This window comes from Oryx dammah, unplaced genomic scaffold (assembly GCF_014754425.2).
Source record: "Oryx dammah isolate SB20612 unplaced genomic scaffold, SCBI_Odam_1.1 HiC_scaffold_26, whole genome shotgun sequence".
In the NCBI taxonomy this organism is placed as follows: Eukaryota; Metazoa; Chordata; class Mammalia; order Artiodactyla; family Bovidae; genus Oryx; species Oryx dammah.
The window spans coordinates 57625510-57646373 of NW_024070210.1; the positions used below are offsets into that span (position 1 = coordinate 57625510).

General features: G+C 43.7%; 1 protein-coding gene across 1 annotated transcript in view; it reads left to right on the plus strand.

The window, feature by feature from the left end:
* NID2 (nidogen 2) overlaps positions 1 to 20864 on the plus strand; it is an 83400-nt gene that overhangs the window by 21941 nt on the left and 40595 nt on the right. Inside the window, exons 5-8 of the mRNA XM_040226716.1 lie at positions 6206 to 6355; positions 6783 to 7028; positions 8292 to 8492; positions 9794 to 10024. Of these exons, the coding sequence (XP_040082650.1) occupies positions 6206 to 6355; positions 6783 to 7028; positions 8292 to 8492; positions 9794 to 10024 (828 nt within the window). The remainder of the gene's footprint in view (positions 1 to 6205; positions 6356 to 6782; positions 7029 to 8291; positions 8493 to 9793; positions 10025 to 20864) is intronic.

The following is a 20864-nucleotide window of genomic DNA, read 5'->3' on the forward strand; positions in this document are numbered from 1 at the left end:
TGTTAAAGTAAAGGTCAGCCCAGCTGCCAGAGGCAGGGCCAGCTCAGAAAAGCCCTTGGTCCCTATTTACACGGTGAATCTGGTCTGTACCCTGGAGCCTGCCAGTCTTCCTCGTGGCTGGGCCAGGGCTGAGGATGAGTGCTTAAGAGTTTTTGGAGAAATGAAGACTGAAGGATGGATCAGAATAAGTGCAGAGGACGAGTTTTCCATTTGTGTGAAAATCTCCCAGTTAGGACAAGTTTCAAGTGCCCTGGCAGTGCCTTTCTTTTTCCTGATATAGCCCCGTGACTCCACCCTCATTTTTTCTTTCCGTTAAGGATAGGAAAAGAGTGAAAAAACATTCAACGAAAAAAAAAGAAATGACGTTTTTTAAATCCTCATAGGGAGATTCTTTTAGCAACTTTCACACCTCATTTAACAAAACTGCTGCAAACCTTCACCCTCCTGTGAGGTCCTAGTTGCCAGCAGACTTGTCCTTCCCTTGTGACAGGAGCCACCAGGCAGAACATGGGTCCCCAGAGCATCTGGAGTGAAGCCTGCCCAGTGGGTAAAATTTGGGAGAGAGGAATCTGTGGGATGAAAACTAGAATTCTTGAAGTGTGGCTCTTGTCCACTTGTGGCTCTTTCTTTCATGGCCCTGGTTTAAAATGCTGATTCCACACCCCTCCTCTACCTTCTGACCCAGAATCTGCCTGTTGAAGCCAGGTCCCTAGTGATTCTGAAGCCCACTTCAATTGAGTATTGCTGATATGAGGGAAGGAGTGTGGGACTTAGAGCCAGAAGATCATATAATCTTTGTGGAACAGGAAGAAGTGTGTGAAAACACATTTACAACTGTGAGATAAAGAAGCATAGAAATGACCACTGAGAACGAAAAGGTACTCACTGCACATCTCATCCATCTGGGATTCAGACACTGATTCCCCACCTCCATGGGGTTCAGCATCCTTGAATCTACCTGCAGTTCCCATAGAAGTCTGAGAAGTCACACTGGCCTGAAGTCTGACTTTTCTTGCCCAGATAAAGACCTGGGTCCTGGGCGCCTGGTTTCCTCCATTAAGGATCTTCACGTGCCACACTTGGAGACTTGGCCTAAGTGGGCCATCCAACGCAGCGTCCTGCTTCTCAGCCAGGGCAGGAGTGAATGCTGAAGCATTCCCTGAAACCCACCCACCCCAGGAGCTGCTAATTAGTTGGTCAGATGAAATTCATTCACTACACGAAACAGCATTCTCCAACTCAGAAAGGGGAGGTTTGCAAATATGCTGACCATTGTCATCCATGGGCATAAGAGACCCCAGGAGTGGCTAAGGTGCAGACTCGGGATCCGCCCACTGAGCCTGAATTGGCAGGTCAAAGGTGTGCCCGAGGAATTTGCATTTTTAGTTGGGATCCCAGGTGATCCTGACGCAGCGGTTCTCAGAATTCACAGGAAGGAAGGCAGTGTGCCCTCTGCCTGGCGCCATGCTGAAGATGTAAGTACCTGTCCGAGCCAGAGTGGAGCTTCCCAGGTGCCTCAAAGGTGCTGCCAGAACTGACCTCCCACCGACCTCTTCCAGTAAGCGGCAGCTCCAGCCTTCCAGTTCCCACGCCAGGAAATGAACACCCCTGTGGAGCCCTCTCTTGCTCCCCTTCTCCTCCCCACCCGCCTCCCCTCTCTCTACCCCCCACTCCTTGTCCTCTTCTCTCCCTCTGTCCAGTCCCTCAGCCCACCCTGGCAGCTCCACCTCACAGCACTCCAGATCTGGTCTCTTCTCCAGCCCCTCCATCAGCACCTCCGACGACCAAGCCACCGCCCCTTTCCCCCCACCCCACACAGCATCACCCTTCTGCTCCGAACCCTCCAGCAGCTTCCCACCTCGCTCAGACTAAAACCCAGATCCTCCCCTTGACCTTCCAGGCCTGACAGGAGAGAAGTGGCCAGGGCTTCTTCTCCGGCCTTCTCCCCTCTCCCTGCCCCTGTTTCTCCCACATGCCTGCCTGCTTGACAGGGCGTACCTGCCCTCACTCATCCTCCCCTCCTCCAGGCCTCTGCCCAGAGTCACCTTCATCCTCCCGTCTCTCCCCGACTTAAGTTTCTGCATAGCTCTGGATATTATCCCCCATGCCAAATAATTTACCTGTCTGTTGACTGTTGTCTAGGGAGGGGGATATAAGCTTCAGGACAGGGAATTTTTTTTTAATTATATTTATTTCTGGCCATGCTGGGTCTTTGTTGCTGCATGAGGGCTTTCTCTGTTTGCAGCAAGGGGGAACTAGTCTTGGTTGCAGTGTGCAGGGTTCTCATTGCTAGTGTCTTCTCTTGCTGCAGAGCACAGGCTTTCTGGAGCATGAAGGCTTCAGTAGCTGTGGCGCACGGGCTTAGCTGTTCCGAGGCATGTGGACTCTTCCCGGACCAAGTACTGAACCCATGTCCCCTGCAAGGCAGGCGGATTTCCATCTGCTGTGCCACCAGGGAAGTCCAGGACAGAAATTTTTGTTTCTCTTGTTCCCTGCTGTATCCTCAGTTCAGGATACAGGTGTATCCCTGTATACTCCAGGGCCAGGTGCATAGGGAGTTCTTGGTAAATACTTGTTTGAATTACTGAAAGAAAATTGTAGCCTTTGCTTTTCACCTAAGTTGATACTGTCAGTATTACATGTGCTCATCTGCACATGGAGGCAGGTACAGAAAAGGAACTGGATGTTCCTCTGACCACGAGCATACCCACGTTCCCCCTGGTGTGGCCTGCACGGTCTGGAAAGCACAGCTTGTATTCCTGGCTCAGCAAGTCCCATCCTGAGCATGCAGCTCCCCTCCCCCCTACATACACAGTTTTAAAAGATCCCCAAACCAGCCTACCAGTAGCTAACCCATTATAATTATAGTTTCAGTCATGTAACAGACTTTCATGGGGGCCTAACTTATTTTTTGTTAGAAACATGCAGACAGTGTGCCCATAAACTTTTAAACTTTGGCACAGTTGCATTTGTACATTGCTGGCTACGCTGCCGAGCCTCTCTTACCCATAGCATAGCCATGCCTCCGCCTAGTAGTTTAGTTCAATTAACCCAACTCTACACATCTGTAGGACTTCCCTAGTGGCTCAGATGGTGAAGAATCTGCCTGCAATTCAGGAGACATGGGTTCAATCCCTAGGTAAGGAAGATCCCCTGGAGAAGGAAATGGCAACCCACTCCAGTATTCTTGCCTGGAGAATTTCACGGACAGAGGAGCCTGGCAGGCTCAAAGAGTGGGGTTGCAAAGAGTTGGACATGACTGAGCAACTGAACTGAATACAATCCCATCATTTATTAATTTGAGGGCAGAACAGTGTTTTTTTAAATTGGAATATGAACACTTTACATTAGTTTTTGCTGTACAATGAACTGAAACAGCCATATATATATATACACACACACACACACATATATCTCCTCCCTCTTTGGGCCTCCCTCCACCCGCATCCCACCCCTCTAGGTCATCACAGAGCACCGAGCTGAGCTCCCTGTGCTTTACAGCAGGTTCCCGCTAGCTCTCTGTTTTACACATGGTGGTGTATATATGTCAAACCCAATCTCCCAATTCATCCCGCCTACCCTTCCCCGTGTCCACATACCTCTTCCCTCATCTGCGTCTCTGTTCCTGCCCTGGTAATAGGTTCATCTATACCAATTTGTTTTTTAACCTGAATTTCCTGAAGATGACTACCCTTTAGTCCTGCATCAGATCACCTTTTTACCTTTGTATCCGGAAGTACGCTAAGAAACGGTGTGATTTCTGGCGATGAGGGGTGTGTGTGTGGGGTCATCCTGATTTTGGAGAGGAAGAAACAGACTCTACATCTCTGTGGTTTCCGTGGAGCCATCTGAGCCAGGCTGCTGTTGAGTGTCAGACGTGGGATGCTTTGCCACCCAGTTCCCTTATGCTCCTGGAGAGTAGGGTCCTGATGGCAGCTGAGGCCATGAACACACTCACACGTGTGCCAGTCCCTCCAGGGGCCGCTTCTTAACACTTGGTCATGACTTTCTGAGCTGGAGAAATCTGAGATTTTGACAAGTTACATTCATTTATTTTTACTCAAACTGGGCTTTCCTCCCCTCTTTCTTATTAAACCAATGGTCAATAAAGATGCACAGTTTTTTTCCTCACAGCCACCTTTTACAATCTTTTTTATTATCTGTTTTGTTTTTCTGCATTGAGTTTTGTGTCACTTTCCTGTTCTTATTTTTCCCCAAATGTTCAGAGTGATGCCTAGTTTTCTATTTTTAACGAGCTGGAATTTCTCAGCCATGTGCTCAAGGCCCAGTACCAAATCTTGATTCACCAACTTTATTTTCTGTTCCCAGTCAGATATTCCGCTTGAGTCAAGATCGTCTGTCCTGCCAACCCTCAGCTCTCTGCTTTCTCAAAGGAACCTGTAAACAGCAGTCAAATACTGTCCAGAAGTGGCTGCTGCTGCTCAGTTCTCTTCCCTGTGCTTTCCTGTCAGGGAGAGAGCCCTCTGAGGGATCTCTGCTATCTTCTCCCATTCCATCTGATACATGAAGTGTGACTCAGACTCTATTGGTCGAAGCCTGTGTTGACTAATGCTGGTTACCTGATGAGCTCCTTTGCCTGGCTCTCAGGATAGGCGCCCTTTGGCCCCATCAGCTGGTGGTCAGGTGCAGCTGCTAAGAATCTGGAGCAAGTGTCTCTGGGTTCAAATCCCACGCTGGCCACCTGTGTGATTTTAGGAGAGTCAGTTTGATCTGTCCCAAAACTTGTTTATCTGCATATAGGAATTTGAAAAAAGTCCCTGCTCTTGTGCAAACTGAAAAAATTAAGTTCCTAGCATTTAAAGTACCTGGCATTTATTAGGCACTGTTTCAATGTTCACTTTGCTATATTCTCACTTGCTGGTACAAGTCTTTATGCTGGCTCCACTGTTAACTGCTATGGTGGTACACTCCCCCCCACCGCCCCCCAATTTTGTCTTCTGTTCTCTTCTGGAATACTGGGTAAGTATTGGTTTTTCCATTTCTTCCCCCCCCTTCCCATTTCCTCCTTTTCAGACCTAGTCCTGGAACGCAGCTGCCACTCAGTTTTTCCAAAGAGCAGGTTATCCGTGTTCCGCACAGCAGCTCCGGCGTCTAGCCCTAGATTCTGTGCCGTCTTCCCTCCTCAGTCCGCTCAGGGAGTCTCCACCCAGCTCCTGCTCCGGGGGGTGCGGCGGCAGAGGTGTGCACAGCCGCTCTGCCTCCTGGTGGCCGTGCTCGGGACTGGCATCGTCCCTAGTGTCCGGAGAAAGCCTTCTCTTGTCTGCCAGCACCCCTGGCCACACCCCAGCTCCCTGGCCATTCGCTGTAGTGACAATGGAATCTGCTCCAGTTCCTTTCTTTCTTGGCAGCACAAATGGTCCTCTTTCTTTTTTTGGGCAGAATAAGCAGGAGATGGAAGGGACAGCTACTGGAGCATTGAACTTACCTGGGGCCACGTGGCTTCCTAGAGAGGGGTGACTGTGCCCAGGCTCTCCACTACTGCCCAGACATCCCGCTTGGGTCACACCCACCACAAGAAACCCTGCGGAGGCCCAGAACTTTTCACGTCTGGGCTCCCTGCTCCTTCTCCTCCATCTCGACCTGCCCCCCATGCATGTTCTTTAGGGGATGTGCGTGTATGTGTATTCTTTCTTTAACACCTTTCTTCTCTTTCAGAAAAACTTTTTTTTTTTTTCTGGGTAGTAAGACAAGCTATTGGTTATTCTCTCTCAAGTTCAGGGTTACCAAAAAGAAGAGAAGAATGGTTAAACATAAGATTGCATTTGTTAGTTTTTCTCTTTGGTCATCCTCTCAGAAATTCATTGCTAGTAGTTTGAACCATATAAAATTGCTGACCTTTGGCCATTTTTTGACCCAGAAAATGGCCGTTTTGTACAGTTCAGCCTAAGACCTACTTCCTGGCTGGCTTTCCTATCCCCACACAGAGGGTCTCAGCCTCATCCGTGCTCACCAGCTCTGCAGGGAGACCAGATGCAAGCAGTCAGCAGTGCTTCTTGCCAGAAGACCAAGCAAGTTCATCCCCCTGCATTGAATGTCATCCCTGTCTCTCAAACATCGAAACTGCATTTGTTTATTATTCTCTAAATGGATTTTATGGAGCAGACGCTGGGTCCATGATGAAGCTTGGCAGCCACGACGCCAGAATCACTTAGTCCTTTTCATGCAAGTTTGCTTTCCTTTCCAGTCTTCACATACAATGCTGCCAACAAGGAGACCTGCGAACACAACCACGAGCGCTGCTCCCGGCATGCCTTCTGCACCGACTACGCCACGGGTTTCTGCTGCCACTGCCAGTCCAGGTTTTACGGGAACGGGAAGCACTGTCTACCTGAAGGTGAGGGGTGATGGCTTGATTGGGGCAGGGGGCTGCCCTGGGTCTGTTCCTGCCACTTGTTCTTTCTAGCGGCCACCATGAGTTCTGCTTGTGGACATGGTGTCACTACTGTATGAATCAAAGTGCTAGCAACTTGCAGGTGCTCCATAAATGTCTGAGGAATGAACACGTTTGAGCTGACTTCCCAAATTGAGGATTAACCAGAAATGTTTCCTCCCATTTTGCTAGTGCGTTAGAGTCAAAGTGGATGGGAGAGAGGGAGGATGGGAGGAGAGAGATGGAAGGCAGGTCTGTCTGGTACCTAGATGGCCAGTGGGATGTTAAGGAGTTGGGAAAAGGGCTGAAGATGGAGACTGGGGAGTTGGTAGGTGGCTTTATCTGTGCGCCTGGATGATGGTCAAGGTTGACAGGGTTTGTTATCTCTCAGGGGCACCTCATCGAGTCAATGGGAAAGTGAGTGGGCACCTCCTCGTGGGCCATACACCCGTGCACTTCACCGACGTGGATCTGCATGCTTACGTGGTGGGCAACGACGGCAGAGCCTACACAGCCATCAGCCACATCCCGCAGCCTGCTGCCCAGGCCCTTCTCCCACTCACGCCGATCGGAGGTCTATTTGGCTGGCTCTTCGCTTTAGAAAAACCAGGCTGGGAGAATGGCTTCAGCCTCACAGGTGAGCAAGACCGTGGTCACCACTGCTTTGGTGGCCTGGAGGCTTGGGTTTCCACTCAGTGGAGGAAGATTCACTTGCTCCAGAACCACACGGGTTGGCATGTTCTGTCCAAGGTAGTGGGGGATGGTTTGGCCTTGCAGGACTGTTTTTAAGCCCCCATGATTCCTTCTAAATGCTTTCCAGGTTGTTCTGAGAAGTAGGATGACTCCATTTGGATCGTTCATGGTCTCTTACCCCATTTGTTGAAGCCTGTGTGTCACACCCCATGTAACTGAGTTGTCATGCACATATCTGTCAAATAGGGATGCACGTGAAAATTCTGGGGCACCTGGAGGTGATTTCACTTCATGGGGAAGGGTGCCTTTCCTCCTTGTCCCTTGATGACCTGTACCTATAATGGTATAGACAGCACTCCTTAGACTTTAACCCACATGCACATCACCTGGGGCCTCAGGAAAGGGTAGGTTCTGATTAAGTGGGTGGAGGAGAAAGGTGCAGGGAAGGGGGGCCAGGGGTATCTGGGATCCTATTTTCCCAGCGAGCTTCCAGGAGATGATAATTCTGGTCTGAGGCCCACCCTTTAATAGCAAGGGTGTAGGGAATACATCCCGGCTTCTCACCTCAGTACACCTTGTTCTCCAGTGGATTTATCTTTATTACACATAAAGTGTGAGAGAAAAGTTCTTTGCCCACCTCCAGCTAAAGAGCTCAATAGCTATTTGTAGGGTCTTGCTTTTAATCAAGGTTTGATAAAACCTTGAGTCAAAAGTAGATAAATAAAATACAGTATACCTAGTTACATTTGAATTTCAGCTAAACAATGATTAATTTGAATAATTTCAGTAAATATGCCCCAAATATTGTATGGGACATAACTTATACTAAAAATCTGTTTTTTTATTCATCTGAAATTCAAATATAAATGGGTGTCCTGGGGAGTTTTGTTTGGTTTTGCTAAGTCTGGCAGCCTTAGAAAGAGAAAGGTCGAGGATGTTCATAGGGGTTTATTTTTCACAGAAAACAAGTTCCTACAAAGAGAAGCAGTGTGCAATGGGATAGGATGGAACCACAGTCTTGAAGAGAAAGTTTGGAGAAACTCATGAAATCAACAGCCGATAGTACTTTATCCTGGTTATCAGATCTCCTTAGGTACTGTCTCCAACAGCAGCAGAAACTGGGAAGTGGAAGTATGCGCTGGGATTATTGCTGAAAGATGCAATGCTTCCTTTCATTCCTGTGCTGAATTTTGATTTTACACTGCAGGTGCTACCTTTATCCATCACGTGGAAGTTACTTTCTACCCAGGAGAGGAGAGGGTTCGAATCACTCAAACTGCTGAGGGGCTGGACCCAGAGAACTACTTGAGCATTAAGACCAACATTCAAGGCCAGGTGCCTTACATCCCAGCAAACTTCTCTGCCCACATGGCTCCCTACAAGGAACTCTACCACTACGCAGACTCAGGTGCATGCCGCCAGTTCTCACATCTGTTAAACGGGGATGGTACACATCTCACAAGCTAGTTATGAAGCTGATGTGAGTGACTGCATGGAAGGTCCTTAGAACAGTGCGTGGCCCATGAAATGAGTTCAACATTGGTTTGATTATTCCTGTTATTTTGTTAGTGTGAGAAAGGTGCTGGCTGTTGTAACACGAAGATATCAACATCCCTACCCAGTACTTGCAAGTAATAATAACATAATCAGTTACAACCTTGTCTGCAGAGAGGAAAGGGATGGTATAATTATGTATGGTTTTTAACTCTCATCCTCTCTGGACCATGGAAAAGTACTGATTATTGAAATTTATACTTGTTCTCTAACCTTGTATCGAGCTGCAGTGTTGTAAAACTACTGTTAAATTTGGAGTCAGAAGATAGGAATTTTTGTCATAATGTATCTAAAGAATTTGGGGAAGAAGGTCACTTACATCAGAGAGCCTGTTTGCTCATCTCTAGAATAATAACCTGCTTTCTTTCTGTCTCACTTGGGTGACATGTTAAGTGTGATGTGTTCCATAAAACACCACCTGCTTTCAAGATGCTGCCCCAATCTCAGCTCCTGTCCTGCAGCACAAGGGTTTTGATTGTGCCTTTGCTTCTTCTATGATGAAATCAGGCAAGAAGCATAGGGAAGAGAATGGGCAGCAGAGACCTGGCCTGGGCACAGGGTGACTGATGGCCAGAAAACTGTCAGGCCTCCCTACTCTGCACTCAGATGGAGATAAAAGATGCCCTCCCCCACTTCCTTTCCCCAGAAGCCTTCAGACTTAAGTGCAAGGTGTTGGAAAGCTTCTTTTCTGTGCACTGATGGATGGATTGGCTGAAAACTTGGGAAGTAGAGTGAGGCCAACTTGAATTCCAGTTACCACTCTGTGCTACCAGCCTTGTGTCTTAGACTACGTCTTAACTACTTAACCTCTGTAAGGCTCTCCATACAAGATGGCAGGGTCCACCTTACTGGCTACTGTGAGGAGTAAATGAGGCAGTGCGTATAGAGTGCTGGGCATGGCTGGCAGATAACATAGTGTATGCTTTGTGAATATTGACAGCAGGGCTTATATCTCCTGCCCTCAGCGCTTTGGTTTTACTTTTACACCGGTTCTTGGGGTTGCCTCGCAGGTTCCCATTTAAACTCAGGAACTTCTGAGGGGGACATACTCCAGCAACTACATAAAAACTGTGCCAAGAAACTCAACCCACATAAAGAAACCTCTGTTTTAATATTTGCAAATTTTCTTGTTTGACTGAATGATGTGTGTTGCAGCTGTGACCTCCACAAGTACCAGAACCTACTCCCTCATGTCTGGTGCCATCAACCAAACACGGTCCTACCGCATCCACCAGAACATCACTTACCAGGTGTGCAGGCATGCCCCCAGACACTGGGCCGTCCCCGTCACCCAGCAGCTGAATGTTGACCGGGTCTTTGCCTTGTACTCGGATGAAGAAAAAGTGCTCAGATTCGCCGTGACCAATCAAATTGGCCCCGTTGAAGGTATGGTTTCCCTTTTCTGTTCTTACTGGGCAAAAATTACATTGAACCTTCTCTCTTCATTCCTTTTTAGTGCCTCAGAACGATTTACACAGGTTACTAAGGGTAACTGAGTGCCAGGCTCTGTTAGGTGCTGGGTGTAAGGATGAATAAAGCAGGATACTGTCCTTGAGGTGGAGACAGAGGTAGAAATGGAGCTTTTAGACAGTGTTCCTGCCAGGATCGGGAATAGAGCATTATACATGAGGCTGGTTTGTTGTAACACCCAATTGTGTGCACACATCTGTGTTGGGGACACACCTGTGATCAAGGCGTGGCCAAGTTAGGAGGGAGAATGATGCTGACAAATATTTGTTATGATAGTGATAAGCACAGGGTGCTGTGAGCCTAGTTGGGAATTTCAGGGAAGATGTCCCCAAGGAAGTGACATTTAAGCTAGTTAAAGGGTGATAAGGATTTCACCAAATCAAGGTGGGACAAAGACCCAGTGCCTGAATTGGATGCAGATAAGTAGTCAGTGGGGGCTGGTCATTGCAGTTATGGCCCTGGAGATAATGATTGTTAGGATGATAATAAAGATGATGGCATTTATTAGTACAGTACAGGAAGGATATAAACTAACATTTTCAGAGAATGGGCTTGATAGCTTATTTAACTGACATTATTATAGAATATAGTGTAATATGGTAACACGAAGAATTCTGAATTCTTAAGGGCAGGTTCAATTTCTATGATTCTAGACATATGAGGGTTTAAACCTTACTCTAGCAAAGTAACTTTTATCAGACTTTTTTTTTTAAGAGGATCTTTTTGTCTTTATTTTTCCTATTTATTTTTGGCTGCACTGGGTCTGTTGCTGTGGGTGGGCTTTCTCTAGTTGCGGTGCATGAGCTTCTCGTTTGGTGGCTTCTCCTGTTGAGGAGCATGGGCTCCAGAGGGCGTGGGCTCAGTGGTTGCACTGCATGTGCTTGGTTGCCCTAGGCCATGGGCGATCTTAGTTCCTGGACCAGATGTTGAACCTGTGACCCCTGCATTGGCAGGCAGACTCTTAACCACTGGACTACCAGGGAAGTCCCTGTCATACATTTCTTACGTTTGTGGAGGGTGATGCTTGATGTTATAATAGGTAGTGAGATGTGTCATAGGCATGGGAGCCAGTGTTAGTGGTGGGAAGTTTTTTCAGAGTAGATATATTAGTTGATCATATGGGAATCGAGGGTAGGATGCTTTAGTTCATAGCAAAGAAATTGTTGATAGTGTTTTATAATAAAGTTGGTTGTATGTAGTTCTGGTATGTGGGGGTTGTGGAATATCCTAGAAAGAGGATTACTGTGAGAGTATTTATTATAATAATGTTGGCATATTCTGCTAAGAAAAATATATCCAGTGTGCCTGCTGCATATTCTACATTGAAACCCAATGCGAGTGTAGATTCTCCTTCAGTTAGGTCAAAGGGGGCTCGGGCTCGGTTAGTTTCTTCTAGAGTGGAAATAAATAAATGGATTATAGCTAGGGGTTGTGATAGGAAGATTATTCATAAATGTTCTTGTGATGAGGGTTCAGAGGGTTAAAGATCTATTTATTAAAAGGATTGATAGAGGAATAATTGCTAGTGTTACTTCATATGAAATTGTGTACTGCATATAAGGCTCTGATTAATGTATATTTTGAGTTGGAAGCCCATCTGGATAAGATGGAATATAGAGCTAGGCTTGGCATAGCTAGTATAAATATTACCCCTAGATTTATATTAATGAGGGGATAATGTATGGGTAGAGCAGTTCATATGATTAGGGCTAGGGTTAAAGTTAGGACTGGTATAGAAATGGAAGATGTAGCTGGTTCCTTAAGGAATAGTGGTTCTTTAATAACTAATTCGACTGTGTCAGCAATAGGTTGTAGTAGGCTGTATGGTCTGATAATATTTGGTCTCTTTGGAAGTTGCATATAACCTAAGATTTTTGGCTAAATTAATGCAAGAAATGTCACGGCTAAAAGAATGGAGATGATGACTATTAAGATGTTAATTATAAACATTTATTAGGGAAAGGATTTGAACCTCTGGTTATAAAGGGTTAAGTTTTACACAATTACCGGATTCTGTCACCTTAATAAACTTTGTTCTTGGGTGATATTTTGTATATATTAAATTACATCATTAATTGGTTATATATGTATATATATATATGTGTGTGTGTGTGTGTATGGCAGTTTTTCAAGTGGGCATTATTTGTCTTTTCACTCTGGAAGAACTATATAATAGAAAACAACCTTGATTACTCTGGTCTGAACTCAGATCATGTAGGACTTTAATCGTTGAACAGACACATTTTTAATAGCAGTGACACCATTGGGGTGTCCTGATCCAACATCGAGGTCATAGACCTTTTGTCAATATGAACTCTAAAATAGGAGTGCACTGTTATTCCTAGGGTAGCTTGTTCTGTTGATCAATTTTTGGATCAATAAGGAATAATATTTTGACTAGTAAGTCTAGACTTTAGTCGTTTGGAGATATTTTTATTCTCTGAGGACACTCCAACCAAAAATGTCAACCCATATAAAAATTTGTTATCCCTTAGTGGTTTAGTTAGTTTTCTCGGGAGTTAGTTAATTAAAGCTCCAAAGGGTCTTGTTTTATTTTGCTATTGCTGCCTCTTCACGCGGAGGTCGGTTTCACTGATTGAAAGTAAGAAACAGTAAAGCCCTCATGTGGCCATTCATACAAGTCCTTATTTAGAGAACAGATGATTATGGCACCTGTGCACAGTCAGGACACCATGGCTGTTTACCAGTTGTCACTGGGCGGGCAGGGCCTCTAATACTAGCTGTGCTAGAGGGGATGTTTTTTGTTTGCTGTGTTCCTTTTACTTTTTAAAAATCTTTCCTTGAGTGCCTGCCTGCGTTGGATTAATAGCATAATTACTGAATAATCTTGAGTTGTGTTTATTTGCTGTTAATTAGCAGTATACTGGGCTTCCCAGGTGACATTAGTGGTAAAGAACCCACATGTCAATGCAGGAGACACGGGAGACTACGATTTGAGCTCTGCATCAGGAGGATCCCCTGGAGGAGGGCGTGGCAACCACTCCAGTATTCTTGCCTGGAGAATCCCACAGACAGAGGAGCCTGGCGGGCTACAGTCCACAGAGTTGCAAAGAGTTGGACACGACTGAGTGACAGCATGCATGCGTGTGTCAGTATTTTATTAGTTACTGATACAAGTTTATGTAAGAAGAAATATTTCTAGTTACTCATATTAACATTGTTGCCTCTGTTGGTCACTGATTAGTTCAGCATAAAGCTAGGAGTTGATTTGCTTATTATTGGTATTAAGATAAAGTTATTGAGGGCTTCCCTGGTATCTCATCTGGTAAAGAATCCACCTGCACACGGTTCACAGTAGCTAGGACATGGAAGCAACCTAGATGTCCGTCGGTAGATGAATGGATAAAGAAGTTGTGGTACATATACACAATGGAATATTACTCATGTATAAAAAGGAACACATTTGAGCCAGTTCTAATGAGGTGGGTGAAACTGGAGCCTATTATACAGAGTGAAGTAAGTCAGAAAGAGAAACACCAATACAGTATATTAATGCATGAAGTGAAAATTGTGTCCAACTCCTTGCGACCCCATGGACTGTATAGTCCATGGAATTCTCCAGGCCGGAATACTGGAGTGGGTAGCCTTTCCCTTTTCCAGGGGATCTTCCCAACCCAGGGATCAAACCCAGGTCTCCCACATTGCAGGCAAATTCTTTACCTGCTTAGCCACAAGGGAAGCCCAAGAATATTGGAATGGGTAGCCTATCCCTTCTCCAGTGGATCTTCCTGACCCAGGAATCAAACCAGGGTCTCCTGCATTGCAGGTGGATTCTTTACCAATGGAGCTATCAGGGAAGCCCATATTAATGCATATATATGGAATTTAGAAAGATGGTAATGACAATCCTATATGCAAGGCAGCCAAAGAGACACAACTGTAAAGAACAGACTTTTGGACTATGTGGGAGAAGGAGAGGTAGGATGATTTGAGAGAATAACATTGAAGCATGTATATTACCATATGTGAAATAGATGACCAGTGCAAGTTCGATGCATGAAGCAGGGCACTCAAAGCCGGTGCTCTGGGACCACCCAGAGGGATGGGGTGGGGCAGGAGGGGAGGGGGGTTCAGGATGGGGAGACACATGTGCACCCACAGGTGATTCATGTTGATGTGTGGCAAAAACCACCACAATATTGTAAAGAAATTATCCTCCCATTAAAATTAAAAACTAAAGAATCTACCTGTAATGCAGGAGACCCCAGTTCAATTTCTGGGTCAGGAACATCCGCTGGGGAAGGGATAGGCTACCCACACCAGTATTCTTGGGCTTCCGTGGCTCAGCTGGTAAATAATTTGCCTGCAAAGCAGGAGACCTGGGTTCCATCCCTGGGTTAGGAAGATCTCCTGCAGAAGGGAGGGAACCGGCTACCCGCTCCAGTATTCTGGCTTGGAGAATTCCATGGACAGAGGAGCCTGGCAGGCTACAGTCCACGGGGTCACAAAGAGTTGGATATGACTGAGTGACTTTCACTTTCATCATCATATTAACACTGTTGCCCTTATTGGTCAATAGATTAGTCCAGTATAAAGCTAGGAGTTGGTTTGCTTATTATTGGTATTAAGATAAAGTTATTGAGCTTGAATGCTTTCTTAATTGGTGGCTGCCTTTAAGCCAACTGTGGTGTTGTTTTTAACCTTTAGATAAGGTTGTATCCATGTCTAAAATCTAACCTTTTTATATTAACATTTAAAAATACATTAAAGTTTTAAATTTTCTGGTAATTTTACAAGTTGAACTAAAATTCTTTTCCTGGAGAACCAGCTATCACTAGGCTCGTTAGACTTGTCACCTCTACTTATATATCTTATTTTGCTACATAGATGAGTTTGTTCATAAGTAGCTCTTCTGGTTTCAGGATATTTAACTTCTCTTTGTTAATGTTTTCTAGTTAAATGATTATGCAAAATATACAAGGGGTAAACTTTTCTCTTTGTTACTTTTAATGTTTCTTTTGTTATTCTCTTACTCTACTTTCCCTATAGTGCCAGAGGATATTTTGAATTTCTGTCTCCTATACTTTAAATGTTGAGTGAATGTTTTATTTAATTTGCATATATTAGTAAAACTTGTGGGGGTTTGGCTTGACTTAGTTCAAAGTATTCATAAATTATGAAATGTTCTAAGTGTAAACTAGATGCTTTTCTTTAAGCCATGTTTTGACTTATTTGAGCACACTTTCCAGTATACTTACTTTGTTCTGATTTGTCTCTTCTCATTACTTAGTGTTTATTACAGTACTTGGGGAAGGTGGTGGGTGGTGTATGCGTGCTCCATGGCCTTATTCTATTAAGCATTCTGTTTTCTTTAAAAAGTAAATATTTATTTTTGGCTGCACTGGGTCTTCATTGCTGCATGCAGGCGTTCTCTAGTTGTGGCAAGCGGGGGCTACTCTCTAGTTGCTGTGCTTGGGCTTCTCATTGCAGTGTCTTCTCTTGTTGCAGAGCACAGGCTCTAGGCACGTGGACTTTCGTAGTTGCAGCATGTGAGCTCCTAGTTGTGGCACGCAGTCTTAGTTGTCCTGAGGCATATGGGATCTCCCTGGACCAGGGATCGAACCCATGTCCTCTGCATTGGCAGACGGATTCTTAACCACTGGACCAACAGGGAAACTCAAGCATTCTATTCTTAATTTACTACTAAATCCTCGTTTGGTTTTTAGTTTTCATAAAAACTTTCGTGTAGTGAGAAATATATTCTTGAGATAGAAAATACAGCCCACTTCTTTCCACCCCATCAGTTATACCTTGACTTAACATTTTTATTTATGACAGTTATGCTTTTATTCCTTTCTTAGGGTTTGTTAGAGACAGTGGTAGATAGACTGAATTAGCAAGGGTTGATGGGGTTTATCGATTATAGAACAGGCTCCTCTAGAGGCGTGTGAGGCATAGCCAAGTCCTTTGAGTTTTGAGTTGTTGCTAGTAGTACTCTGGTGAATAATTTTGTTATTATAATTATTTGGATTTAGGGCCAAGCATAGTGGGATATCTAATCCCAGTTTGGGTCTTAGTTGTCATGTTGTCAGGAAATACTAGTCACTTTCATAGTCTATTTTTATTTAGCTATGGCTTTTTACAGTTTAATTGAAATTTAACTTTATATTACTCTTTAACATGTTTCACACTAAATTTTTATTAATTTGAGTTAATCATATGATCTTGGTGGCTGGCATGGAATTTGCCAATCTTAGTTAATATAACTTAGTTGAACTTTTGTTTATGGCTTTATTTTTATTCCTACTGGCTTCCATGGGGGTGTGGTTAAGCAACACGTTATGAGCTACTACTGTTAGTGTGCTTGATGCCGGCTTATTTAAATCTTAGTGATTTAGAGGGCATTCTCATTGGGTGTGGGTGATTGCATATGTAGTTTTATGGAGATGTGGATGCAGAGAACAGACTTATGGACAGAAGGGATAGAGAGGGTGGGACGAATGGAGAGCGTAGCATGGAAACATTTATATTATCATATGTAAAATTGATAGCCAGTGGGAATTTGCTGTATAATGCAGGGAGCTCAAACCGGGGCTCTGTGGCAACCTAGAGGGGTGGGAGGTGGGAGGGAAATTCAAGAGGGAGGGGACATATGTATACCTGTGGCTGATTCATGTTGATGTATGGCAGAAACCAACACAATATTATAAAGCAATTATCCTTCAATTAAAAAAAAAACTAATAGAAAGCCTGGGAGCAGACGTATGTGTTTATGGAATTGATAAACTTATCTAGGCATTTTCAGTGCCTTGCTTTAGGTTTTAAGCTACAAGTTGCATTTATATAGTGAAGTAACATGTATATAATGTTTTGTGTGATTTATGCTAAATTTAGTGTTAAACTTTTAATTAAAATGGTTGATGGATCTTGGGAGGTATCTGTCTATATAAATAGTAAATATCTAAGTAATTCTTTGGTATGATTAATGCTTATTTTCTAGGTCTATTTTGTTTTGCACATTACATTGTTGGATAGATTAAATTCTATGTATTTATATGTTTCTGCCCTGTTTGGGGGGTTTGATAGGGCATTAAGGACTTGTAGAGCATGGGATTTAGTGGGGAATGAGGGGAGTTTGTTAAATAGGTCATTTATCTGTTCAGTCTGTACCTGTACGTACATGTGTGTAATTTCCTTGTTTTGTAACCATTGACTGAGTAACACCTTATGATTGATGTTGGTAAATAATATTCAATTAACGTTCAGTTTATTTGACTGTGTTAAGGCCTCAGATGGCCATAACTGAATCACAGCATCCCTTTATGTTTTTTTTTTCCATTTATTTTTAATTGGGGGAAAATTGCTTTACAGTGATATGTTGGTTTCTCCTGTACCACAGTGCAAATCAGCCATAATTATATGTGTATCACCTCCCTCTTGAGCCTCCCTCCCCGCCCCCCGATTCCACCCTTCTGGGTCATCACAGAGCACCAGGCTGGGCTCCCTGTATTATACAGCAACTTACAGCATGCCTTTAAAAATTGAAAGTATACCAAATGCATGAAACCAAAGTTATGTGTGAGCATGGCTGATTAGTCATTAGTCCATCAAGATGGCTTATTTAAGAGGAAAGGGCAGGTCATTTTAGGTCCCGAAGAACCAGATATCTGATGAAGCTCAGACATTAATAGAAACCACCCCAGGTTATCGGCCTGGAACAAGAGGAGGGACGCCAGCCAAGAGGGGTTTATGGTTTCATGTGACTTGCTGATTAAACTTGTGATCTATTGGATATGATGCACATGTTGACTATAATTGATTTGACTTAATGTACTATGTACACCCAATAATATGTACCATGTAATAATAGTATAACATATATGCTTTTAAGCATGGAGTAAATAATTTATGAATAGTGTATTATATACTATCAGTAGGTTCATGTACACGCATATAAGATGGGGTAAATAAATAATTATACATGTAGTATATTATGTATAATATGTATTTGTACTTATTAATGTGGTAATACATGTTATGCACGAAGTACATAGAAATTTATGGTAAAAAGAGGTTATTTTAACACTGAGATGATACTTAGTAAATGTAAATCTTGTAAATATCCCATAACAAATCTTCAGGGACTAGTTTAAATAGAATTTCAGCTTTGGGTGCTGATGGTGCAGCTGGAGCTTCTTCCTTGAGTCTTAGGGAGACATATTATTCTCCTTTTCTGGTTTACAAGACCAGTATTATAGATATACTACAAAGACTCTTCATTTTAGGAGGTTATTTTCAATGATGCTAGTTCCTGGCATTATGTGTGTGCATGCATGCTAAGTCTCTTTAATCGCGTCCAACTCTGTGTGACTGTAACCAGCCAGGCTCCTCTGTCATGGAATTCTCCAGGCAAGGATACTGGAGTGGGTTTCTGTGCCCTCCTCAGGGGATCTTCCTGATGCGATTGAACCCAGGTCTCCTACATTGCTGGTGGATTCTTTACCACTAGCACCACCTGGGAAGCCATACTGGCATTGTATTAGAATTAAAAAGAAATATATGAATGCTATTTGTTGGATAATAATGAAGGGGTGCTCTATAGGTTGTCCTCCAAATCATGTCAGTGTTACAGGTCTGTTACTAGTACTCAAAATACATATTGACCAAGAGGTTGAAATTTTACACTTCATTATTTGGATATGTGAAACATTGGGATAAACACTAGAATTAAAACTCCTAATCAATACTCCTAATTTATTAGGAATTGGCTGTAGAATTGCAAATAGAAAATATCACTCTAGTTTGATACGAAGTGGTGTGTGGAGAGTTTGCTGGGGTGTAGTTGTGTAGGCCTCCTAGTAAGTGGTGAAAATACTGCCAATGTTATTAGTATTAGAATTAGTAATGAGGCACCTAGGATGTCTCTGCATGCATGTGTGTGTGCTCAGTTGCTTCAGTCATGTCCGGCTCTTTGCAGCCTCATGGACTGTAGCCTGCCGGACTCCTCTGTCCGTCGGGCTCTCCTGGCAAGAATACTGGAATGGATTGCCATTCCCTTCCTCCAGGGGATCTTCCTGACCCAGGGACTGAAACTGGGTCTTTGTCTCCTGCATTGGCAGGCAGATTCTTTACCAACAGAGCCATGAGGGAAGCCCCTTTGATTGTACGGTAGGAATGAAATGGGATTTTGTCTATATGAGATGAGATTCCTGTGGGGTTATTAGATCCTGTTTTGTGAAGGAATAGTAAGTGGACAGCTGCTAGTGCTGCAATGACAAATGGGAGAATAAAACGGAAGGTGAAGAATTGTGTAAGATTTACTTTATCCACTGAAAAGTCACCTCAGGTTCATTTGATGAGGCTTGTGCTAATATTTGGAATTGCTGAAAGGAGATTAGTAATAACTGTTGCCCTTCAGATATTTGTCCTCCAGTATAACATAGCCTATAAATGCTGTAGCTATGACTGTAAATAAGTTGATTTCAGTGTTCCATGTTTCCAAAAAAGTGTGGGATCAGTAATAGAAGCCTTGTCCTACATGAATAAATAGGCAAATAAAAAATATGGAGGCTTCATTTGCATGTAGATATTGTATAACTCATCCATAGTTTACATCTTGGCAGACGTGTTACTGATGCAAAAGTGATGATTGTGTCTGATGTATAATGTCTTGCTAGGAATAAACCTGTCAAGATTTGTAGAACTGAGCAAATGCCCAGTAGGGAACCAAGGTTTCATCATGATGAAATGTTTGATGGAGCTAGGAGATCAATAATTACATTGTTAATAATTTTTATTAATGGGCATGATTTTTGGATGCTGATCATTAATGTTCTTTTAAAATTAATTTTTGACTGTGCTGGGTCTTCGTTGCTGCATGGGCTTTTCCCCAGTGGTGGGAAGCCAGGAGCTACTCTTTAGTTGGTGGGATGCACGCTTCTCATTGTGGAGCAAGGGCTCTAGAACACACGGGCTTCAGTAGTTGTGCCGTGTGGGCTCAGTAGTTGTGGCTCTGGGGCTCTAGAGCACGGACTCAAAAGAGTTGGGACGCACAGGCTTAATTGTTCTGTGGCATGTGGGATCTTCCCAGACCAGGGATTGAACCCATGTCTCCTGCACCGGCAGACAGATTCTTCACCACTGAGCCACCACGGAAGCCCCAGAGTTCTTATAGCTGAATTAACAGTGATGATTTTTCATTTCATTGGCTGTGGTTAGAGTCCATGTAAGAACAATAACATACATTGTGTGTAAGTACTATTTTTGTAATTCGTTTTGCGGGGTTTTCTTCAAAACCTTCACCTAATTATGTGGATTTAGACTGATTGTAGGTGGTGGTATTGGTTGTGGGCTTCTGTTGAATTATGGTGGTTCATTTTGGGGTGTAATAGTATTTTTATTTAGGCAAAACATTAGTAGCATTTGGTTACACGTCAGCTATGGCTACTGAGAAGTATTCTGAAGTTTGAGTCTCTAGTAAGACTGTTTTAGGAATATTTCTTTCAAGGTTGATGATAGAATTTTCAGTAGTATTTTGTGTGTTAAATGGTGAGGAAGGGGAGATTGTGTTTAAGTTTAATGGGCTAGATAATTGAGTTATTTATGATACAAGTAATTCTGAGTTTTTTGATGAAGAGGTACAGGAATTGGGGTGTTGTACAGCTCTGGTACTTGATTGATAATTGTTACTGGTGTATCACTGCTTGTTGGTATTGTGGTTATTATAAAGGTTCAGTTCAGTCCTCAGTTGTGTCTGATTCTTTGTGACCCCATGGACTACAGCACGCCAGGCTTC